This window comes from Misgurnus anguillicaudatus, chromosome 11 (genome assembly GCF_027580225.2).
Source record: "Misgurnus anguillicaudatus chromosome 11, ASM2758022v2, whole genome shotgun sequence".
Classification (NCBI taxonomy): Eukaryota; Metazoa; Chordata; class Actinopteri; order Cypriniformes; family Cobitidae; genus Misgurnus; species Misgurnus anguillicaudatus.
In genome coordinates this window covers 29,876,860-29,903,362 of record NC_073347.2, presented here as the reverse complement: position 1 = coordinate 29,903,362, position 26,503 = coordinate 29,876,860, and the positions used below count along the sequence as shown (strand labels likewise).

Genomic DNA, 26,503 nt, shown 5'->3' with positions numbered 1-26,503 from the left:
AATGACAGCATTGTAACATTTATGTGGCCTCACACACAAAGTCACCAGTGAAAGGAGTGCTATCGGTCTGACAACGAGAAAGCAGCAGATACACTCTTAGGGGCCAGTCACACCAAAAGCGCTTTAAACGCTTGCAAACGCAAGGCGCGACGCACTGCCTTTTTTAAAAAAGAGCAGTGCGACGTGGCTTTTCATATTGCTAAGCAACCACCGAGTCAGCTGTCTTGTCAATCAAATATTGAAGCGTGAGCGCTCTTTTGCTGTTAACTGTCATATTAGCAGAAACTTTAAAAAGAGGCCGCTTGCTCTGACCTTGTTTGAGGGTGAGAGGTGCACAAACACGCAGGAGAGAGTGAGCCAGTGGAGTCCGGTTCTTCAAAGCAACTGTAAACTTCCCTCACCACAATGTAAGGCCCGCCTCTCCCCTCATTCGATTGGACAATGCAAAGACGCGAATGACGTCGGGCGCTTCTCCACTCTCAGTGCTCCTTCAAAAACGCGTGCGCGGCAGGCGGCAAAAAAAGGCAAGGCGCTCGGCGCGCATAAACAGCGCACAAACGCGCCCTGCCCATAGAATATCATTCAAAAAAGGCGCCTGCAACTGCCATAAACGCTTTTGGTGTGACTGGCCCCTTAGAAAGGATGTTTTATTTTTTTACACATCTTTTTGTGTTAAGCTTTAATACATTATGAGTAATTTTAACACATTGTGTGTCATTTTGTGTTGATTTTGTGTTAAAAGTAACACTAAATGTGTTGTTTCAATAATAACACAGAGATGGGTGGATTCTGGGACAACGCATTTAGTGTGTTGTTTTTAACACATCCGTTCTAAGAGTGTAAGATGCTAACATTAGCTACTAGTTTAGGGTGACCAAACGTCCTGTTTTCCCAGGACATGTCCTGGCTGTTTTTTATGAAGTTATAAAAATGTCCTGGTTTTCATTATTTTCATTGGGCCATTAAGCGTGTAGCCTACTTTAAATATATGCTTGCCTTTGCACACAAAACATGAAACTGGCTTCTTTCTGTTCCATCAAGGCATTGAAAATAAGAACCTCTCAACTATCAAAATGTATTTACAATGTGTTACATTCTTTCAAAGCAGCTTTACACAAAAATAGAAATAACAGAACTGCAAAAATTAAGTGAGTATATTCTAAACAGATATGGCAATAAAGGCATTTGTTTGTATGCAAATGAAAGCTTATGGTGAATGTAATTTTATATACACTGTCAAAAATAAAGGTACGAAGCTGTCACTGGGGCAGTACACTTTAAAAAAGGTCCTAATATGTACCATTTAGGTACAAATATGTACCTTTAAAGGTACATTTTGCCAGTTCAAAGTACTAATATGCCCTCTTTGGGTACAAAGGTGTACCTTTTTGAAAGGGTACTGTCCCAGTGACAACTTTTGTACCTTTATTTCTGAGAGTGTAGCTTATTTCAAAAGCTCTGTCATGAAAGTGAGAGCACAACAATAAGCCAGGACAAAGACTTGTGTTTAAAAATACAGTGACTTGAATATGTGCAAATATATTTCAAATTTCACTTAACCTCAATCCATAAACCCCACCTGACAGGTGAAGAACACAAAGCCAGTTCCTCATGCCCAAAACAGTCATTTGATGTTCCTTAAGCTTTCACATTCTAGCAAATGTGTGTGTCAGCATGTTATTACTCCAGTGGGAAGATAAGCTAATAAGAGCCTAGCACGAGCGGCTATTGTGTTCTGTATCGCATTCACCCGCTCTGCAAATTTAACGCGCAGCCTATCATTAGCTCACAATCTCCCTCAACCCAGAAACAAAGACGGTGCTGGTCTCTTTGTTGGGAAAACGTGCATGTGTCAAATGAACCACATGCGTGTAATCCTTCTAACAGACATGATGAGGGGTGGCGAGGATCCCGTGGGCCAACGGCTGTTTTTTTCTTCTGCTAATGGACGTGTAGAGAAGAAAATAAATGAAATATCACAATCTACATTCAGGAAAAATCCTGTTGAGAGTTAATTTAAGAGTGAGATCGTACTGAGTTAACTGACACTAGAACTAAACCAGTGCTTCATTTACAATGACTGAGTTTCAGATAATGTGATAAGATATGATCATCGTTCCATACAAAACCTGTCAAAAAATTTGATTGACAGTCAAATTTGACTGTCAAATTTAACACCACAAACCAAAAAAAATAAATAAAAAAAATTGTTAAATCTTTAGAAAATTAAGCTTATTGCAGCCTATTAGGGTTTATCATTTGTACATTTACATTGTATGCATTAAATATCATTAATTGTTTAGTTTTAGTATAAAATATGACCTAGATATTTCAGTATTATTCAGAAGTAAACTGTAATTTAATTTAAGATTCACACGGTGAAAAATTGTCATCATACCTTACTTATGTAAATCACTAAAACCTAGAGAGACTATAATTATCACACAAGACACAAGTTCATCTCCATGAAGAAACATCGCCCCCCTGAGGCAGAAAAAATACATGAACAATACTTTAACTGTTTTTCTCTTCTAATACCAGAGAAAAGCATCAAGCTCAGACATCTTTGAATGCATATGGAGCTACAACATACATTAAGATGAAATATTGCACAATAAATGTTGAAATTAACAAAATTAGTCATTTTAAGTAAATCAACAAAAAACAGTAACTAAAAGGTCCTTCCCATATGGTCAGGATTTGCAGTACAATTTTTAATGTTAGATATAGCTCGACACTTCACACTGTCAAAAAGAAATAGTCAGAAAAAAATTACACATTGGCACCTAAAGAGGTCATAATAGTATGTCTTTAGGTACGAAAGAGTGCATATTAGTACCTCAAAAGTCCTAATGTTTGGACCTTTTTAAAGGATACTGCTCCAGTGATAGCTTGGGACCATTTTATGACCATTTGTTTTGACAGTGATGACTAAAGTTTAATTTAACAAAAAGTTGAGACAAGATGTGCTCCTGTATAGCTTAGTGGTAGATCATGTGTCAGCAATGCAAAGGGTTGTGGGTTCGAACCCAGTCAACACATGAAGAGTTTGGTTCCAAAACATTTTGACTAGTTTGGGTAAAAATGTGTTTTCTAGAAAAGAAAGTGACAAGATGAAAACCACTATTTTCTGTTACAAACTTTCACATAGCATCTTTAGGTTATAATAACATTAAAAATTCAAATCCATAATTTGATTTCAAAGATTTATTATAAAAACTGACTATTTTTTCTGCAAAATGCAATAAATCAGTTTTTTTCAAAATGCTATAAATCTATTAAATCAATATATAAATGTGCATTCATCTTTGCCATGTTATATTCATTTAGTTGACTAGTTGTATACACTGATCAAAAAAGAAACATTAACGGCATTAATCAAAACACTTACTTTGTCATATTAACAACTCTGTCATTGCTGCTGTCATCTTTGTGACGTCGTCTCTGAACTTTTCTGACAGCGATCAGCTATAAAGTGTTTTGGTCCTGCTCAATTTCGTTGACTTTGAGTAAAATAATGGAAAGTTATTCATAAGATCCCCTGAGGTCAATGTGTTAGCATGACAGAAGCTTGATGCGGTCATGTGAGAACAAGCAACAGCCAGCATTTTTCCTTCGCCTGAATGCCTCTCACGTAAATTATTTGATTTTGATGGCTTACGTTTCTTCCCCACCACAGAAAACCACCACAGGTTTATCAATGCCATCAAAAGTATTATTTTATTTTTGTTTGTTTGTTGATCATGAAGTACAAAGTAGATGAGGAAAACTAGGATTTCGTGTGTATTCAAATCACCACCATTATTGTTTACAATGCGTGGAATGCTGCGCTGTGATTGGTTACGCGGATTTATTGCATTCTGCAGAGAAGGAGGACTGGCGTTTGTTGCGGTTTTTGAATTTTTTTTTATTTGTAATGCACTGCAAGTCGCTCTGGATAAAAGCGACTGCCAAATGTATAAGTATAAACGCAAAATGATGCTCAGACACCCTTAACACCTGAACCTTGAACACACCAAGAAACTGAGTTCCACTTTTTAAGGTTTTGGGTTCTGTTACTCACCGTGCTGTGCCTCTCGCCACTGCAGGTCCAGTTTGATCTGGTTCTGTTTCTCCTTCATACGGGTCAGTTCCTGTCCACTTCCTGTACTCAACGTATGCAGCTTCCTCAAGAGCGTCTCCAGACGGTCTCTCTCTCCATACACGTTCCTTATCTCTGCCTTCAGTTCTTTTGCACTGCTGAAATCATTTCCTGAATCGGGAATGATACCATATTTAAATCACATACTTGTAATTTAAACTAAAGATATCAGGTGAGCACAGAAAGAGAAGTGATGAAGCAATACCTGAGATGGCTGCAAGCTTTGCTTCCTGAAGGGCCAGGAGTTGCGTTTCTGTCTCACTAACTTTCCTTCGCAGACTGCCGCCTAGTTTCTGACTCATCAGCATCTGAATTAGAAGAGACAGAGACAGGAGAAATGAGAGATTGGATGTTACAGACCTCCAGGAAAAGAGCATTTACCATTTACCGTGGTAAGTACAGTTCCCATTAAAATACTTTATGGGGCAATTTCCTGGACAGTGCCCTTTGTTAAGCCTCAGGTCAATTTTTAGTAAGGATTGTTTGTTTAAACTAGTTATATTTCCTAATTAAATTAAGGCCTAGTCCTGGCTTAAGATAATCCCTGCAATATGAATCATCCTCTAATCATATGGGCCAGTTTGGAGATGTGTGTTGACTTTTTTTGTAAATACCACCAGCTAACATCCTAGACCTGCCTTTAATGTTTGTATCATCATAATGACATAAATACTAAACGCTAATGTTAGTCTGAGGCCAGCATTTAAAGTAACACATATAGGAGGTTAATTCATATAGATAATGGCATAAATGACGATGGTAAATGTCAAGGCAAGACCAAAGAGGATATGGAGGTTACCAGAGTGTTATTACACTGCAATAAATGAATGTCTTTTTGTCTTAAATTTCAGCATAAAAATTGAAAATTTCTCAAATAGAGATGCATTTACTTGATAAATGACCCATTTTAATCAGTGGCAGCCGGTGACTTCTTTTTTCGAGGGCGCTCGTCACAACATGTATGTAGCCCGTCATGTGGGTGGTTTGTAATTTCAAAATATGTGTTCTGCGCGTCGAGTGATCCTATGTGCATCACGTGTCTTGTCAAAATAAGTGCCTGCTGCAGACGCGTCTAAAGGGATTATGATAAAAGAGACCGTTGCATTTGCCAGATACTAGCATAATCTCATGCGTAATCAGAGTTTACTGTTAAGGGAGGGTCTTGTGTGTATTTTGTGAACGTGAGCGTCTCTTTGGTCATAAACGGTTTTGACGCATGTGCAGCAGGCACTTATTTTGACAAAACACGTGATTCACATGGTTCACATGATGCAACAAACAGATATTTTGAAAACATGAGCAACACACATGACACTCCGAACACACATTTTGAATTTGCGCCCCTCGGAAGAGCAGTCACGAGCCTCCACTAATTTCTATTGATATAAAGTCTAGTTGTATGAAAATATTATGGAAATTATGAAAACTATAAAATTATGCCACTGGGGTAAGAAAAATGTATGTGCATTGAGTAAATAGGAATAATTTGAAACTTTAATAAAGTTTATTTTTCTACCCCACTGGCAAAATTTGTGTGTTTTAAGCATACACTACAAAAAATGATTTTCAAGAAAAAAATTCTTAGTATTTTTGTCTTTTTTTCAGTAAAAAATATCTAAAAATTCTTAAATTAGGATGCTTTTTCTTGATGAGCAAAACGACCCAAGAAAAAAAGTGATTAACAATAAATTTAAGTGATTTTGTACATAAAACAAGCAAAAAAATCTGCCAATGGGGTAAGCAAAAAAAATCTTGAACATTTTTCTTAAACACTAAATTCAAGAAAATTCAAGAAAAATTTGCTTACCCCATTGGCAGATTATTTTTGCTTGTTTTATGCACAAAATCACTTAAATTTGATATTTTTATTTTCTTGGGTTGTTTTGCTCATCAAGAAAAAGCATCTTAATTTAAGAATTTTTACTGAAAACAAGACAAAAATACTAAGATTTTTTTTTCTTGAAAATCATTTTTTGCAGTGTGAACGCACTTCATTTTCATAATTTTCTCTTGTTTAGCTTCTCAATTAAATATATCCTGATTTATTTGTTCTGCTGAACACAATATTTTTAACAATGTTTGTAACCAAACTCTTTTGGAGCATCATTGACTTCCATAGTATTTTTCTTTCCTACTATGGAAGTCAATGGTGCTCCTGTTTCCTGCTTGATTATGTTTGCCTTTGTGTTCAGCAAAACAATTTTTACAGGTTTGAAGGCGAGTAAATTTAGACAGAATTTTCATTTTGGGGTGAACTATCCCTTTAAGAATTTATACTGAATAACAAGACAACAATACTAAGCCATTTATTTTTTGCAGTCTAGAACTTTGGAAGGAATCTGAATCTTATAAGAGTGTTCTTAAAACACAAACATTTCATTAGTTAAATCAGTATATGAAAGCATAAAGAGACAGCAGTAACAAGAAACACTAGTCAACTCAAAGTCCTAAAGCTCAGTTTGTGTAACAAACATTTGGAAGCACAAAACCATGAACCAGATGTTACCGCAGACGACACAAGCAACCTCCCAATGAGATCCATTGTGACTCACAGACATATACAGTGACATCAGATAATGACATTCTGGAGGACAAAGTCACACTGTGCCATTTTACAGACAATTCATCTCCGGCCCTCCTGCTACAGATCCACCAGCAGTGCCAACAGACACCGAGCTCAAACTCTAATGACACTGATCTCCGTCTGCCAAACGGCTCAGAGAAAACCCATACACACATACACTGAGGGACGGAGCCTGGAGCTCTGAGCTAAGTGACAATTTTCTGTGGCCCTCACAAGGGAAAGAAGCTCATTTTGATAGTGATTGTGGTGGAAGAGCCATGCTTCAGGCTAACCCCACTGTCACCCCCTAAATCACACACCAATCACAACAACAGCCATTTACATGAAAAGCAGTACTAAACAAGACATTAAGACCAAAACCTATGCATTTATTGCATGCATCTTTGAAATACTTGATTCTGATTGGTCAATCATTGTATTCTGTAGTCAAATGTAATAATACTCTTTTAACAAGTTTAATTCTTTATTTTCCGCATGAGATGCTGTGCAGTCTTCTGGTCATTATCATTAAATAAACATCTTGTTAACAGAGTTTGGCAGTAACAGAATTGACATCATCAAGTCATGATTTCCAGCTATACAAGACCATTTTTACAGATAATATGATATTGTTATGGCCCGTAACATCTTGTGATCCAAATAATGTCAAATAATAAAACCAAATAATAACAGCCAATAATAATAACATAATAATAATAATAAAACGTACCAAATAATTTAAATCATTAAAAATATGAAGTTTATTTAACTAAGTTCGGGAATAGCATGGTCATGTATTCAACCAAGTTGAAGAGACCTCTAATACAGTATATGGCCATCCCTCACCTCTGTCCCGTGACAGTTTTTGCAGCATTCCTCCTCCAGCCCATCGCATCATTCTCTGCAGGTACGTCTAACCCAAAGAGGGGGAGGGTACTCTGGTTTCGGGCTAATATTCTGAGTTCAGAGCGCTCCCCTTAAAAAGCACGCCAAATATGCTTTATCATATTATCCTATTGACTACATGTTAATGCGAACTTAAAAATAAATGCAAAAAATAAAGACTTTGGACTCCAAGTGTTCCTACAATTATATATTCACCCATATATCTCAAAATAAAAATAAACAATAAAGTATTTTATGATGTAAAAATGATTAATGAAGAGTAAAATGTTTTCAATCATTCACCATTGCCAGATTTGTCAATTCGGGGACCCAGATGACACAAGAAAGAACAAATGATTGACAGAAATATCAGAGATATGGACTTACTTTAGCTGTCGTTTCTTTAATGGACAAATTCAGTGCCTGCTCCTGTTCCTGAAGTCTGGAATTTAAGATCAAAACAATTTAGATCATAAAACAATCTATAGACAGATCTATAGGTCTATTTGTTTAAATCCATAGATAGATGTATAGTTAAATAAAAACATGTGAATCCAACTACTACTGCATTGTTCTATAAAAATATATGAGGAACTCAGATGCAAAAGCCGCTAAATGCTCCATCAAAAATAAGATAAGGATATTAATCGAATTCTCTGGGCACGTATTATCCGTTCATTAAATACCTTCACTTTAAATCTGCTTAATCCGGCCCACATGTCATTCAGAAATACCACTTTTGGCATAATCTGTTAAGTCTGATAAAAAAAATGCTTATTTTGGTGTACATGCTCCCTTACAAGAAAACATGTCGTACGCACTTAATAATGACAAATCCAATGTTATGTCATATTAATCAGTGTCTTGTTGACTAAAACTTAAACAAAGCATCATTTTGAAATATGTCTGCAGCTTTAAGCAACTTTTTTGGTGGGATTTTGACCCAGCGGGGTTAATTGTAACGCTGTGTTATAACTAACCCCTCAGCACTTACGATATGAAAACCGCTAACGTTAGCATAAATCTTGCCGTTGTTTTAAATAGGCTACACACAAATGATTGCTGGCTGCTAACAAAATAAATTTGCCCGTCTTATCAAAATAGTGTGTCAAATTTATTTTTGTTCATATCTTTAATATTGATTGAATAAGGTCACGTAAAAGATTGAAATCATAATGAAATGAATGGCTTAAATCAGACTTTGATGCTCATTATCTCAGAATTTGATTTTGAAACTGTAGTATGATTATTACAGACTGGGTCACATTTTAAAAAATGTTTTGTCATAATTGTGCTGCTTTTCTCACATATTTAGACATTTGTATCAATTTATAATTGAACTATTGTTAGAAAAGTCCTGAATGAATGAATACAGTGTGGATACCTGTCTATGATAGACAGATATATAAGCAATATTCACTTCAAAATAGTTTTGAAATATTTGCCTGCAAACTTAAGCAAATGTCACAACTAACCCCCTGCCTGTTACAATTAACCCCACCTATGGGGTAAGTTGTAACGTTTGCACTTCTGTCACGTTTGGTGTAATTGTCCAAGAATGGTAAGTACTAGAAACAAATGTTAAATGTTCATTTGTAGCAGAGATGTGTGTGTTGCTTGTGTAAAAATAGAATTAATCAAACACAAATATTTTTTGAATGATTGAGCCAAAACCAAAAAGCGTTTAGGTTGTGCCCCGCTCTCCCCTACTGGCCAAAAAGTAATTAATAATACTGGATATCTAAATAAATAAACATATGCAGAAGATAAATTAGTAATTCAATGCAAGTCGTAAATGTGAGTCAATGCGTGATGAGATACAGGAAAGCTATGAAAGAGCAAAATAGAGGCACATGATGAAAAAGATGATCATATTTGTCAGTTGACAGATTCTTAACATCTTATAACAGTGGGCTAGCAGATATATGAAGCTAGATGAGATATTTATGAAATATTGAGATTAAAAATAGAAATGGGTAAAGAGATAAGATCCAGATTAAAGATTTAGAATCCAGATTAAACTTGTCCATTGATTTTCCAAATAAACAAAAACACACAAAGACACCCAGCACTTTAGGAACATTAATATTAACTAAATGACTACATGTAAACTATTACTATTGATTTTCTTAAGACACAGAACTGTTTACATCAACACAAACATCTAAAGCTGTTAACTTTGAGTGACAGATATAAAGGAATTTCTCTGCAGCCTGACAGTAGTCATTAAAATTTCATAACGTCACTGAAGAACGGACAGAGCTCATGTCATTTTCATGAGGAGCAGGTAGAAGATGAAATAAAAGAAAGGTAGCCACGAAGATGATTGCCTGAGTAAAAATAGCACAGGAGAAAGCAGAAGAATCTGCTTCAATGGCAGATCCATCAGAACACTCAGATGGTCCTATAAAACTGATTTATTTTCTGCTGGTCTGAGATCAATCTCCCAGCGAGGTTAGTTTAGCTTCGCTCAATCTTATGACCTCAATCTCCAGCACACCTCAACACCACAATAAATCTACATATGCATCAAAATCAATCTATGTGAGTCCAAACAGAGCATCTAAAATTTAATATATATTGCAAGAGGTGCTCTTTGTTTTTACAAAACAGGCTTTCAAGCGTCTTCTCCAGGCTTACATTAATGAAAACTACAAATGAGAAAAAACTCAACTAAACCAGATCAAATCAGAGAGACTTCACCACTAGTTAATGTTGTCACAGCTCATGAGAGCACCTGTCCACATTATTTTTGTTTACTATAGTTTATTTTGCTGGTTACATTTATGCATTTGGCAGACACTTTTATCCAAAGTGACTTACAATGCATTACAGCATATACATTTTCTATCAGTATGTGTTCATTGGGTTCAAACCCATGACCATTTGCACTGCTTTTGCAAATGCAATGCTCTACCACTTAGCTGTAAAGGTTATTTGGGGTTTACAAACTATACAATGCTTGTTCCACAATGTAAAAAGTCACACCATGGTTTTATGGAAAAGTACCATGGTAACTTTTTAATAAGCGTAAGCCAGCATGTTCACCTCATGATCTCTGCTGGTGGAGAAGCACTGATCTGAGCGCGATGTTCGGATGTCATCATGTCCTCCAGTGCTCGACCAATTAGATGGAGCTGACCCACATCACAGCCTCTCAGCATGGGCATCTCCACTTCCAGTCTGTGCACCTCCATACCCAGTTGCATATCCACAGCTCTGCTCTGCACCTGAAGCTCCTCCAGCCTCCTCTGAAGATCAAGCATCTCCTTCTGTAGTATTTAACACAACAAATATTTAACACATTTGATGACATTTAATCTATTCTCTTTAAATATGAATGATAGTTATATTTTTTGTTCACCTGAATCCTTTGTTTTTCCCATATCAGATGTTCCCGTGTTTGATGTTGACCAGTAGAGCTAGCTAACCATTTCTGATCTTCACTCGATTCATCCTTTTCTCTGTGTGAACAAATGCGTTTCTGATTTTTCACATGAAAAACATGATAGAAATAATGTATAAATATAGCTGCATAGCTGCAAGCCCAAGCTCAGCAAGCACCCAAGGAACAGCAAGCACCCAAGGCACAACAAGCATCTAAGGCACAGCATGCACAGAGCAGAACCACGGCAGCGTAGCAATAAATGTACACATTTATTACACATTTATAAACAATTCTGTTCAGTAATTTCTGTGCTTCTCATTCCAAAGAACATCTGAGCCAAATTGCATAACAATTAAACCAATTTTAAAGGAGGAGTAGCGGAAAAAAACGGAATACTGTACAAAATTTCAAAATTGCCGCTACTGTAATGTGTCGAGTCTTAATGTAAGCTATTAAATGCAATGATTCTGAGGAGATCAATCACATGTACAAAGTAGAATTTTCATAGATCAAAAGGATCACAGGTTATAACAGTTTAAATAGTGAATTTTTGAACTGCTGGTGGCACTGTAGAGTTAATGCTGCTAGGGACCCCATAGTGTGTCACATGACTATTTCGGACCACCACAACATGTGTGCCAAATTTAATAATTTTCCTACTTACAGTTCATAGGGCTGCCATAGACACCTATGGCTAAGAATAATAATAATATTACTAACAGAAACAATAGGTGCCTCAGCACCTTCAGTGTTTGGCCCTATAATTGTTGATCTTTGTAAATGTATGTTGGATAAAATGTTAGCATAAGGGTTTTAAACAGATCATGTGTTTTTCATTTAGAGAAATGTACCTGAAATCCAACATAATGTTTTTTATTATGTCAATACAACACAGTTCTTTAAATAAATAAATTTGGATGGGCAAACATTTGACACTCATGTTTAATTCTGCCGCAGGCTCCATACTAAGGGGCGATAAAGATTTAACCCGCACAAATGAGGAAACAGGACAGGACGTGGAATGTTTTGGAGAGACCGAATCACATTCCACCAACATTCAGCCCAACCTGTTTTCTTTCCTGTTTGTGATGTCATGAGTTGTGCATTGAGAGCTGGTCCTCTGGAGGGCGCTGTGTACGGCCGTCCTGAGCTGCTGCAGATATTCAGAAACTGCAGGATGTCTGGAGGGAAGAGCAGGATTCAGAGTCGCTCGTTCTCTGCGTAGATCATCCAGTTTCTTACCAAACCGCTCAGCTACAAACAAACAAACACACAAACAGGAAGAAAAGAGTTTACAGTTGTGTACAGTCAGTGTCACAGTAAACAGCATTCATATAAATATGAAATGAATAATGAAATGAAATTTCTACAATAATTTACCCATCCTCAAGTTGTAACAACCCTGAATACATTTCTTTGTTTTGCTGAACACAAAGGAAGATATTTGTAATCAAGCGGAAAACATATTATAATCTGATAGTAGCTCATAATGGGTTTGGTGAGGACCAGTAGATGTCACTGTTTGACACTAAAACATAGTCATTACGAGGATAAAAAATACATTTATTTATTTACCAGAAACATTTATCCAAAGTGACTTAAAATGAGAAAAATCAGACAAATATGTGAGAAGCACAAAAATGTTAAACATCAGTGACTGTGTCAACTGCTGTTTAAAGTGTCGACTGTCACAAGTAAGTGTTGTTATGTTTCGAGGTGATAACCGCTGAGGATCTGTGAATATTTGGGAGTGTTAACACATGTGAGTAGTCACTATTTCCACTAAAGAAACTGAATAATTGCTTTGTAGTACAGGAAATAAACAAAATTAACAATATAATAGCAGATGTATCAGGGTACTAACATGCAGTCTTGCACGCTGCTACTGTAAAGAAGACTATAGACGTAACCATCATAGTTTTCTTTACAGTACCTTGAAGTACCGTGATCTAAAAAAGATGATATGGTGATCATTCAGTACCATGATATATCAAGTAACATAGTATTTGATAAAACGCTAGTTAGAGAAACTTATTTCACAAAATCTTGGCAAGCATGAAATGGTGTAGGATATCTGACCTGCATCATAGTCATCATCCAGGACCGCTCTGTGCTGTAATCTGTGTAGCTTCAGCATCATGGACTCAATCTAAGGACAGAAGCCATTACAAACAGATGTTAAGATAAATAAGATTCATCCCTTAAAGTTCACAGAAACTATTTTTGTGTCCCCAGAGTATATGTAAAATTCTAGCTCAAAATACCCCACAGATAATTGATTATAGCATGTTAAAATTGCCACCTTGTAGGTGTGACGTTTTGGGTGTGTCCCTTTAATTGCAAATTAGTTGATCTCTGCACTAAATAGCAGTGCTGTGGTTGGATAATGCAGATTAAGGGGCGATATTATCCCCTTCTGACATCATAAGGGGAGCCAAATATCAATGACAAATGTCAATGTTTTTTCACATGCTTGCAGAAAATGGTTTATCAAAACTAAGTTACTGGGCTGACCTTTTTCACATTTTCTAGGTTGACAGAAGCACTGGGGACCCAATTATAGCACTTAAACATGGAAAAAGTCAGATTTTCATAATATGTCCCCTTTAAATCCTGCCATCATTTACTCACCCTCAAAGTGTTTCAAATCTGTTTCCTTGTTCTGCTAAATACAAAGGAGGATATTTTGAAGAATGTTAGTATCCAAGCAGATCTTGGGCACCATTGACTTCCATAGTTAGAAAAAATAATACTATGAAAGTGAATAGTGTCCCAGCTCTATTTGAAGAGTTTGGTTCCAAAACGCAATAAACGCCATTTTTCAAAAAAATGAGTTACTGCCAGAATCAGTATTATATCAGGTCAGTATTAAAAAGTAAATTCTTAATTTTACACAAAATCCAATATACGCAGTGTTTTTCTGTCATCTTTTCTCCCTTTTTTCCAAAATGCAATAAACGTCACTCCCCCTTTTCTACAGAATGCCATAAATCCACTCCACAGATTACAGCGCGCCATTCACGCAATGTAAACAAACAATGGCAGCGCATTGAGTACACAGAATCCTAGTTTTCCTCATCTACTTTGTACTTCGTGATCAACAAACAAACAAAAACAAAATAATACTTTAATAGCATTGATAAACCTCTGATGGTTTTCTGTGACAGGAAAGAAACGTAGGCCATCAACATCTAAAAATTTACGCAAGAGGCACTTGGGAGACGGGTGCTTGTTTGCCCGGGGCGACAGCATCAAGTTTCTGTCATGATAACACATTGACCCCAGGGGATCTTATGAAAAACTTTCCTTAATTTTACTCAAAGTCAACGAAAATCGAGCAGGACCAAAACATTTTACAGCTGATCGCTGTGAAAAATGTTAAGCGATGACGTCAAGTATAACCGCAGCAATGACAGTGTTCTTAATATGACAAAGTAAGTGTTTTGATTAATGACCTTAATGTTTATATTTTTAATTAGTGTGTACAACTAGTCAACTAAATGAATATAACATGGCAAAGATGAATGCACATTTATATAGGCTATTGATTCAATAGATTTATAGCATTTTGAATAAAAACTTGTCATGGATTTATTGCATTTTGTGGAAAAAAGAATTCGTTTTTATAATAAATCTTTGAAAATCAAGTTATGGATTTGAATTTTTTATGTTTTTATAACCTAAAGATGCTATGGGAAAGTTTGTAACAGAAAATAGTGGTTTTCATCTTGTCACTTTCTTGGTATAGAAAACACGTTTTTACCAAAATTTGTCAAAATGGATTTATTGCGTTTTGGAACCAAACTCTTCATTTGGTGATTAATTTTTTTTAATATCTCCAAAAGAATCATTGCAGTTTTGAAACAATTTAGGGAGAAAAAATTCTGTGAACTATCCCTTTAACTTTAATGGTTTTATTCATCACTATTAAACAAATCTGTATGAACCTCCAGTAAGGACAGACCTGTTTGATGGATGCTGACAGGGCACAATTTTTCCTACTGGTAATATGTTTCCTACAGGCATAATATGTAATTTTTGCCTTGGTTGCTAAATAACAATGATGGAGCATGATGATGCTGTTAACTCGTCCCCCCAGTGTTTGCCAGCCAGTGGCAGCATTTTTTTTTCACAAAAATTTAATGCATTCCAGAAAAATATCTTTTTTAAATATATAAACACACAATATAACAAAAAAATATGGATTGTTGTAAAACTTGTCATTGGCAGGGAAGCATTTTCTCTTCATTTTTTTTTTTCTCTAAAGAGCTTGGAATAATGGGAGTAATCTTCACCTTTAGTGGCGACAGGACTGTTTATGGATAACACATTGAAATAAAGTTTTATAACATTTAGATTATAATGTAAGCCTATGTGTAAACAAAATGTAACTAGTGCTAGTAAAATAAAACACTATGCATTGTGTGATTTAAATGCAAAAATCTTTCATACTGTGTACATTTTTGTTTAAATTTTCTTCAAAATGCATTACACAGATATGCTACACGCTATTGTAACACACTGACCTTGGCATTTGTACGACTGTTCCTCAGACAGTCTTGTAGAATATCTTCACATTTCTTCTTCATGCCATTGCGACTCTGATCTGCAGATGGGGTGGCGCTGTCGTAGCCAGATGTAACCGAAGACGACGAAGTGGAATCTGACGAATCAACAGAGATCGAAGAGGTGACCTCAGTGTCCAGCGAGCCAGAGTCGGAGTCCTGTATGCTCATTGACGATGAGATCTGTGTGTCCCTGTGGCACCAAGACACGTCCAGGTCCATCAGCCAACACTCTTTGTCTAATAACAGCCTTTTTGGTTTTACTGACCGACCAATCGGACAGGGCAGCTGGCCTAATGTGAAAACCTCTGGTTCTGATTGGTTGATAAGCACAGAACTGGTCTTTGACTGACTCAGTGAATCATCTTCAAACATGGACTTATTTCCTAAAACAGTGCAAACAGGTTTTATAGTACCTGAGGAGTTTAAAAGTTCAGGATGATCCCATGAAGTTGATTCAGATCTTTTGTTTAAATACTGAGATGGAGACAGCTCACCTGTGGTTAAATCTAATAGATCACCTGTTTCTAGTGACTGCTGAATGAAACTAAAGCTGGAGTTAAAAACGTCACATGATGAGATGCTTCTGGAAGTTTCCTCAATTTGACCATTTGAAGAGTCGTCTCTCTCGAAAATCTCCTTAAGCCATTTCTCACCAGGGCTGCTGGGTAATTCAGAATTAAACGTTTGAATGTTCGTAGTGGATGGGACACTATTGGGAATTTCAGAATTTCTGTGGGAATCACATGACGTCTTGGCTGGCGAGCTGGCAGCAACGTCCACCTGGCAAACCGGATCTGCCCTCATGTAACCCGGCCGTCTGAAACTTCTTCTGTGACGGCTCTCTGACTCCACCGTCACACTTGCACCATCTGTTAAAATAGGGATTACAGAATAAATTTCTAAAGCCTCAGTAAATCGTGAAAATGCAAAATAGTTCTCAAGACATCCAACACAATTTCGCAATAGCATTTTTGTCAACAAAACTTATCATGTGGTTCTACCATAACAATAACCTGTGATCAGCAAGTCAGATGAGAAATGTTGAGAAATTCAAACCACAACATAATAACAAAAGCCATTACAGCTCATATACAGTTACAATAAATACACAACATAATCATAAAATATGGGCCATTTATTAATAATATATTACTAAATAATAGATTTGTGACTAGATTCATACACATTTTTTAAACTGTTTAATTTACGATACAAAGAGAAAGGAACAACTTTCATGCATCCACTAACATGATCCCATTAAAAAAAACATATTATTAAATCACAATATAGACATGAATTCATCTGGACAGCAATGACAAATCTTGAAAGCAATGACAAGTTTTTCCCATTAAATATATTTCTTCTAAAAAAAGTTAAAATTTTAATAATGTCTAATATTCTGTGCTGATACTTCATATGAGAACATTGAACCGAGTTAAAAATATTTTTGTTCTTTGGAAAAACAACCTCTGAACAACACACACATATGTATATATATATATATATATATATATATATATATATATATATATATATATATATATATATGTATATATATTTAAGCAATATCGCTCGAGTAGGAGTGTGATATAGCTCTATATCATCACGGCTGTGATTAGGCCAGAGGCACGAGGCCGTAGGCCAAGTACCGGAGGCAATCACAGCCGTGATGATATAGAGCTATATCACACGACTCCGAGAACGATATTGCTTTTATACAACAGTTCGACGGCACACGTTTGAAAAACGAAAACTAGAAAACAACAACGGAGTAATTTTAAAAGCCTCTTTGTTTGAGAACTACTTCTTCCGCCACGGATTAGTCTTAAGATTAGTTCAGTCGAGAATATATATGTATTATATTTAAATCTACAGTCGATTAGTAAAGATAGCGCCTGTTTGAAGGTTTGCTTAGTGAGATTCGGTACGTATGAGAACCAAAGCATGAGCGGACGTCATAGTTCACTCGCCCCGCTGACCACCGCCCTCTCTGGGCTACATCTTTGACAGGGATTCCCTGGCTCTCATGTTGGCCTGATGATCAAAAATTAGATCAAATCAGCAGTATTTGGTGTCATGATTAAACTTGTTTTCTTATTCATATTTAGTGTCTTTTGTGTTGTTATTGTTTTGGCGCGAGGTACAAGTTAATAAAACTATACTTCTATAATGTTACTGTTGGTTTACCATTTCATCTTAACGCGATACGAGCACTCGGTTATTATTAGACTTCGTTCTTGTCAGTACTATATAAAACTGTTTTTTATAAGTGTCAGAGAGATGTTTTTGCATGCTGCTTATAAATATACCAGTGGCGATGTCTCATAACATGTTTTAATAGTCACGTCGCGATTAAATAAATGATCAATGTCCACATTTAAAAGCTGCTGTGCTTACCCGCAGTTCCACGGTGTTTTCGCGTTCTGATAAGAGATATAGCTCCAGAAAACAATGAGTGTTTAAGTTACATTCCTCTTTCCAAGTGTTAATCGTCCACACGATGTGACAAGACATTAATCCCATTAAGTTTAACGTAACATCCAAGAGCGCTGATCTTTGACGGAATAATAACTTCCGATTGGGGATTCACAGACTGATTTATGAGCTAGTGAACTAATGAGACACACGGAGAGTGTTTGAAAACAGGGCGTCTGTGTTTTTCCATTCAGAGATGAGCCTGTTTAGGACCTCCATTCACTAGGTGGCGGAATGATACGAAAGGTGAAGCGGTTACTGTGCCGTTATCAGTACAATATCATATAGTTCTTAGCCAATACAATATATATATATATATATATATACATACATAAACTCACCTTCAGGATTATTAGGAACACCTGTTCAATTTCTCATTAATGCAATTATCTCATCAATTAACCCACCGGTTAATCGGCGCGTCACAAACCCGGTGATCCCAGTATTACCAGGTGGGAGGGGCTTATAAATGCGCATGCAGACGTGCACATTTTACTTTCACTTTTGAATTACGCAACTGTTTAAATGCAGTGCTTGCATGCGCTGCGTTAAATTGCGTATGAATTTGCATAAAATGCTAGTGCAACAGCTGGTTTAATGCTTGAGTCAATGTGCGCAGGTAATTCTCACAGAACCCGCCAGTCCCAAGCAGAGCAAATGGCTACTTCTCCATAAAGCGCTGCTTGAATGATGGGTTTATTATTTTTCTTGATGAAAAACACAACAACAAAACGATCTTGCTTATATTAAACATTATATATGAATATTATAACAAAAACGAGTAAGCACGCGTCTTCTGCCATCGTCTGATCGGTCAGCTCATCTCGCACACTGACAGAAATAAATGAAACCTGACACCGGCTGCTCTATGACTTGACGCACGTTGAATTTGTTGAATACGTTGAATTCAGCTCCGCTGAATTCTGGCAGCAGACACATTCAGTTGTTAGTGTGTTTGATCTCTCTTACGAAACTAAATGATTAATTTACATGAAAATATCAAAACGACGGTGAAAGACGGTGTCGCGGTGGGCAAGTGATCTAACCGGTGAGAGGCTGAAGCACCGGTAATCACCGTTTCACCGACTATCGCGGCAAGCCTATTTTCAGCGTGGCATGGTTGATGGTGCCAGACGGGCCGGTCTGAGTATTTCACAATCTGCTCAGTTACTGGGATTTTCACGCACAACCATTTCTAGGGTTTACAAAGAATGGTGTGAAAATGGAAAAACACCCAGTATGCGGCAGTCCTGTGGGCTAAAATGCCTTGTTGATGCTAATGGGGCGGCAGTGGCTCAGTGGTTCATGTAGGTTGTCTACAAACCGGAAGGTTGGTGGTTCAATCCCCGGCTCCACCGGACCAAGTGTCCAGGTGTCCTTGAGCAAGACATCTAACCCAAGCTGCTCCCGACGCTGCATGGCTGACACTGCGGTCGGTGTATGAATGTGTGAGTGAATGGGTGAATGTGAGGCAACATGTACAGCGCTTTAGATGACCATAGGTCTGTTAAAAAGTGCTATATAAATGCAGTCCATTTAGAGGTCAGAGGAGAATAGGCCGACTGATTCAAGCTGATAGAAGAGCAACTTTGACTGAAATAACCACTCGTTACAACCGAGGTATGCAGCAAAGCATTTGTGAAGCCACAACACGCAAAACCTTGAGGCGGATGGGCTACAACAGCAGAAGACCCCACCGGGTACCACTCATCTCTACTACAAATAGGAAAAAGAGGCTACAATTTGCACGAGCTCACCAAAATTGGACAGTTAAAGACTGGAAAAATGTTGCCTGGTCTGATGAGTCTCGATATCTGTTGAGACATTCAGATGGTAGAGTCAGAATTTGGTGTAAACAAAATGAGAACATGGATCCATCATGCCTTGTTACCACTGTGCAGGCTGGTGGTGGTGGTGTAATGGTGTGAGGGATGTTTTCTTTGAACACTTTAGGCCCCTTAGTGCCAATTGGGCATCGTTTAAATGGCACGGCCTACCTGAGCATTGTTTCTGACCATGTCCATCCCTTTATGACCACCATGAACCATCCTCTGATGGCTACTTCTAGCAGGATAATACACCGGTCCATGTCACAAAGCTCGAATCATTTTAAATTTGTTTCTTGAACATGACAATGAGTTCACTGTACTTAAAATGGCCCCCACAGTCACCAGATCTCAACCCAAAAGAGCGTCTTTGGAATGTGGTGGAACGGGACATTCATGCCCTGGATGTGCATCCCACAAATCTCCATCAACTGCAAGATGATATCCTATCAATATGGGCCAACATTTCTAAAGAATGCTTTCAGCACCTTGTTGAATCAATGCCACATTAAGGCAGTTCTGAAGGCGAAAGGGGGTCAAACACAGTATTAGTATGGTGTTCCTAATAATCCTTTAGGTCAGTGTGTATATAATACTTCATAATTTCTTACCATTCAACTGAATATTGCTGCCATTTAAAAAAAAAATGAGATGAGGTGAGAAAAGTCAAGATCATATGCATAAGAGATTATAAAATAAAAAAATGAAACAAAAACTATAAAACAAAACAGTGATGAACAAGAATAAGTGTGAATGGAATAAGAATTAAAAAACTGGACTCGTTGTGTGCAGCTGTGATTGGCTTTTCATCTAAACACATTACCCACAATCCCTCACTGCAACCTCGCCAAATGCATCTAGTGAATGGAGAGAGAGAACAGCTGCAGAGACATTAAATCTCTCTCATAGCTTTTTAAACATAAACACAGCGAGTCTAGTCAATGCACCATGAGAAAGAGACAGATGCAGTGATTCATTTATTTCGCCTGGTGTGATTGCAAATGTCCACTGTAAAAAAGTAGTGCTAAATAGCACTAAATGCTCGTAATCATAGGGGAACCACTTCTAGTGCCATATAGCACCAATAAAGCACCCATGAAGAACCATCCGGGGGTGATATAGGACCACTATAGCACCAGATATGGTTCTATATAGCACAATATGGTTCTACATAGGTACTACACAGGTGCTATATGACAAAACGGTTCCCCTATGATTACGAATGAGTGAAACACTTTTAAAAGCTTTTGTTTTAAGAGTGTAGCTGTAAACAAAACAATCACATTTATTACATTAGGATGCATCGTGACAGGTTTGTGATGTCTGATAATCAAGTTACAGCATTTCTTCTTTTTCTCCACAACGCAGACACGAGCCCACCAAGACACAAAATCTTCCATCTGTAAAAGCTCAACTTTAGGTCGCTGAACCTTGACTATACAAAGTACTTAGACAGTAAGACTGAAAGCATGCTAAACATCGCACAGCTGCTTCTACACTCCTCAATAGGGAAGAAAACTGTCAGAAAGCTTTGACACAATTCTTAAAATTATTACGAAAGTGCTGAAGTTGAAAAAATAAAATAAGTATATGACAAAATGCAGTGTCCTTCCGAAAAGAGGTTTAGTCCAACAAGATTTTCACATTTTCTGAGGATAAGCGCTGCTGTCCATCCAAAAGGTTTCTGTTGGTTGGTTTGTATTGCATCACCGCTCCTCTGTTGTTCTGGATAGTTTTGCTTTATCATCACTAATGACTAATAAATGACTGAAAAACTACAAAATTTCCAAATAATACTGATGTATTATTCATGTGAATTGACATTATTCACTTGAACAGGCCACCCTGACAAAAACATGCATGTTTACCTCAGAGGATCTCGAAACTCCCTTCAGCTTCAATCCGCCTCTCATGGGCCGCTCTCAAACATCTCCCAGGAATGACGGAATGCTTAGACGCTCATAAAGAGAAGTGGGAACGTTTGAGGAGCACACACATCTGTTTCAGATTGTCCTCCGGTTTAGCTGATTCAAGGCAGTCAACGTGTAGCGTGACAAATCCAGTGACAGCTAAACTTTGAGGAAGTGAGACTTTGACAGACTTTTTTTGCAACTCTTTCCTTTTCACACAGAAGTCACTGAAAACACGGCTCAGCATTCTGGGTAGCCACAATGTTGTGTACACGTTGCTGTTCGCACCACTATAGATCAATTTTAAATACTCATAAAAACAGACGGAGAGACAGAAATGTTTTAAAGGGATAGTTCACCCAAAAATGAAAATTCTCTCATCATTTACTCACCCTCATTTCATTACAAACCTGGAAACATTTATTTTTTCTGATGAACTTAAAGAAAGATATTTTGAGGAATGTTTGTAACCAAACCGTTCATGAGCCCCATTCACTTCCATAGTCCTATTATTTTTCATACTATGGAAGTGAATGGGGCTCATAATTAATTTGGTTACAAACATTCCTCAAAATATGTTCATCCGTGTTCATCATAAAAAATGATTTTGTACAGGTTTGTAACAACATGAGACTAAAATTATGCTATTCTGCTTATAACCCATCTTATCATTCAGCTCATCATTTGTCAGCTATTTCTGTCTTCTTTCGGTTCCTTCAGTTCATAAATTGATGTGAGGTGAATTTGAAAAAGAAAAGAAACTCTCCATAATGGGTTTAATTTTAAGCCCCTGCGGTTCTGTTGAAGTTTTGGCAAAGGTCTGTACGCACTTCCTGTTCAGTCACATACGAGAAAGTAGCCAGCTGTGCACACACACACACACACACACACACACACACACACACACACACACACACACACACACACACACACACACACACACACACACACACTTAGGAAACTATTTGAATATAAACAAGTCTGACCAATAAAAAAGAGAAAAACTATGCAAATATAACCACATACAATTCAAACTTTAATGGCTGTACATTCACTGTCTGATAGAAAGGTACTATTAATCAATGTATACGACCAAAGATATTAGATATAACAAGAATGAGCATTGCTATAACTATGAATAGGGGACAATACGACACTCAATATGGCCACTCTGGCGACAAAAATCCCACCTTCAAGTAAAAAGAACCAATCATCAATTGTTAAAGACTCTATACAGAGTCGCAAAAAACGCATGCCATCCTACACTTTAAAAAAAGCTGCAAAGCTGCAAAAATGTTTAATCAAATTGGTTATGCATGTCAATTTAAAGTGTCAATTTAAAGTGACGATGCGGCAGTGGCTCAGTGGTTCATGTAGTAGGTTGTCTACAAACCGGAAGGTTGGTGGTTCGATCCCCGGCTCCATCTGACCAAGTGTTGAAGTGAGTGAATGGGTGAATGTGAGGTAATTGTAAAGCGCTTTGGATGGCCATGGGTCTATGAAAGCGCTATATAAATGCAATCCATTTACCATTTAATGCGATTGAAATATAAAAACTTACATTTTTTCTGGAAAATTGTGGCGTTTTCAATAAATGACTTCTGAATCTGTATGCTTCATTATTTATTTTTTAATTTATGTGCCCTCATAATCTGTAATCAAAAACGTTAACCTCCTACCCTGCTTAAAATTACCTCTCTTCACTTCCTGTCACAAGGAATTCCGCGAAGGGGGCTATCGAAGACTGGGAAAAGATTACACCAATTAGCAATTAGCAACAAGGCCCAATTTCCACAAACAAGTCCCACCCCACATGTTTTTGTCATTCCGGAAGCCGTTTTACTCGGATTTACTGATACGAAAAAGAAGACAATCGCTATACTTCCGTTTCATGGCCTACTATTTTAACATATTTTGACATGTGATGAGTTGCCGTAACTAGGGCTGCACGATTAAAGGCGGAGTCCACAATGTTTGAAAAACGCTTTGGAAAAGGAGACGGGCCGACTACCAAAACACACTTATATCCAATCAAATCAAATCAAATGCCGGGTTGCGTATGTGTGGGGTGGGTCTATCAACAGAAGGTCCAGATTCTATTGGGGTAGGGGCGTGTTTGTTTAGGTGATTTCAAATATCAACATTGACTTTCAAACATCGTGGACTCCGCCTTTAATCTTACACATTTTGTCAGTAAAGCCGGTTCTGTGATAGTAGTAACAAGCTAGGTAATATCACGGTCATAATCGCGAACGAATCAGGAACGCGATAATGCCTAGCTTGTCTGTGAACTACGGCTAAGTTTGTAGTAAATGTCACTCCATCTGAAAGCAGGTGATGGCGATTTACTACTAATAACAAAACCGGCTTTACTGAGGAGATCCACAAGATAATTGCATGCGATTAATCGTGCAGCCCTAGTCGTAACTTATTAAAAAGATGAAATTTTACTTAATTTGTGAAGTTAAAGTTGCTCACATATTTTGATATGACTTACTGATCATAATAATTTTACAGTGTGACTGTGCGCATACACAGTAGCTGAAAAACGACCTAAAATAAAAGAGTTTGTAGGTCAATTTGAGCTTGAGAAACAAAAGTTAAGGTTGATGTCAGGTAAAATTGTTGGTCAGAAATATGTTTTTTAATTATGATTTTACCACGTGATTTTTTTCTGTCTTTCCCCATTTAAGTAGATGCATGACTAAAATAACTGATCGGAGGCGGTGCAAACATGGCCTAACAGCGCAACTTCCCTAAAGAGACTTTGATCAGACGCCATGAAGATGCCATAATTTAAGTAAAGACCTGAATCGTAGATGTAAGAGATTCTTACATTCTGATGTCATTTATTTTGTTCTCAAGGTCACAGTAAAATAAAAGGGTAATGTTACATAGGTGTAATCGTACTGGATGTTATCTCAAGATTTCAGTCCACATGCTAATATTGTGGGAATGAGTCTCACATTGTCTCTCATTGGCTGAGGATATGAACAATATTATGTCTGAAAGCAAGATCTGAATTGAATGTTTTATGTTTGGAAAGGTGCATTAGTTCTCATGAAAACTTTTCTAACTGGCTGACAAGAATCTAAAAATAATAAACAATAAATAAAAACCATCTGCTTTGCTCTTTTTGTATTTTAAACTGTGTTGTGATCTTTAATATCTGATGATGATGAAAAAATATGGAAATCACAGGAAAATCAAAACAATCTACAAAAATTATAAAATATAAAGTTGTAAAACATCCCAACGTCCTGAACATTTGTGCATGGTATTTAAATGGTAGCCTACTTCAAAGAATAATTTAAATGACACGTGCACAAAAATACCAGATCCATAAATCTGGGTAATGCTATAGTAAGTTAGCTACTTTTTCACTTTACCACAACTCAGATTTGAATAAAAAGCTTTAACGTTACCTGATCTCACAGCACACCGGTAACACTTGGCGTTATTGTCATTCTTCTGTGTTGTTGATTTACTCTCCACCCTTATCATTCCCGCGAACATCATGATCCTTGAAAGCCGGTTAAATCATAAAACTACGTTAGTTAAAGTCCCACCGACGGCGTCTCATCCTCTGACGCCCCGGCGCGCGCTGACACGCGTCAACACAACGCCGTTTCCAATCCTCCAGAAGTATTCTCACAACTTTCACCTTACAGTCAGCAAATCTTACAGATGTTTAGAAAAGAAAAACAAATATCTCTTCAACGATATAAAATACCGACAAACACTGCAACTTAAATAGTCCGTTTCCTGCGTATGGCACGCGCTGTCGGAAAATGCATAGAAAATATGCATCTATATCCCGCGGTTTAATCCAAATCTGACCTATATCCGTACTTTCGACTCGAAATTACACCGAAAACACAGGCGATTGTCAAAAAGCGAACGAGAATAAAAGCGGAGAAAAGCCGCACTTTGTGCCGTTATGTGTCGAGTTGTGAGGGAGTTCCTATGATGACGTATGCTGGAATTTGATCCCGCACGAGAGCTGAACTCCAGTTGTGTGGGGACAGACCTGCTCAAAAAGGGATTACCTGTGGTCACTCTACTAGCACACCTGTGTGAACACGGGGGTAAATTACATCACACACTTACTAAAAACCCCATCAAAAACAGTTTGTTTAAAATGAGTGCAAAATGGCAGAGAAAGTCAATAGTATATTCCTGCACAACCGGAGGCTGCAGTTTTATGACCGCAGTTTTATGACCGCAGTTCTATGACCCTACGTTTTTGTGACAGCGCCACCTACCGAACTTCCGCAGTTCTGGGCCCCTGGTGGTTTAGTTTGTAATAACGTTTGTACATAATTATATCAATATAGTAATCTCACTACACAGCAAAATATGGAAACACAAAACAACTCTATGAGAGTTAATTTTAACACTTTAAAAGTGTCTCATGGGGTCCACTCCCAAATGAGTTATTTTAACACTTTTGAAAGTGTTGGCACATTGACACTCTCAAAGAGTTAAAAAACTTACTCTGTAGAGAGTTAAAATGTTACTTTACCCAACACTAATTAGTGTAATTTGTTAACTCTCAAAGAGTTAAAAAACTTACTCTGTAGAGAGTTAAAATGTTACTTTACCCAACACTAACCGGTGTAATTTGTTAACTCTCAAAGAGTTAAAAAACTTACTCTGTACAGTGTTAAAAAAATATCCAACACTTATCAGTGTAATTTGTTAACACTCAAAGAGTTAAAAAATGTACTCTGTACATAGTTAAAAA

The 26,503-nt window shown here is 37.2% G+C and overlaps 1 protein-coding gene across 4 annotated transcripts in view; it reads right to left on the bottom strand.

Moving 5' to 3' along the window:
* The window catches only part of disc1 (DISC1 scaffold protein), a 52,006-nt gene extending 26,272 nt beyond the window's left edge, over positions 1-25,734 (bottom strand). For 2 of the 4 annotated variants that reach the window (XR_008635036.2, XM_055170088.2), the window contains exons 1-9: positions 25,182-25,734; positions 15,504-16,414; positions 13,057-13,126; positions 12,045-12,231; positions 10,954-11,053; positions 10,638-10,861; positions 7,977-8,031; positions 4,347-4,449; positions 4,064-4,252 (exon numbers count right to left, since the gene is read on the bottom strand). Coding sequence is in view for 3 of the 4 variants with exons in the window: in XM_055170088.2 (XP_055026063.2) it covers positions 4,064-4,252; positions 4,347-4,449; positions 7,977-8,031; positions 10,638-10,861; positions 10,954-11,053; positions 12,045-12,231; positions 13,057-13,126; positions 15,504-16,414; positions 25,182-25,275 (1,933 nt within the window). In the remaining variant the exon portion in view is untranslated. Of the gene's footprint in view, positions 1-4,063; positions 4,253-4,346; positions 4,450-7,976; positions 8,032-10,637; positions 10,862-10,953; positions 11,054-12,044; positions 12,232-13,056; positions 13,127-15,503; positions 16,415-21,714; positions 21,945-25,181 lie in introns of those variants that run through there. The other 2 variants (XM_055170089.2, XM_055170090.2) reach the window with 2 other exon arrangements.
* Positions 25,735-26,503: the final 769 nt, after the last annotated feature.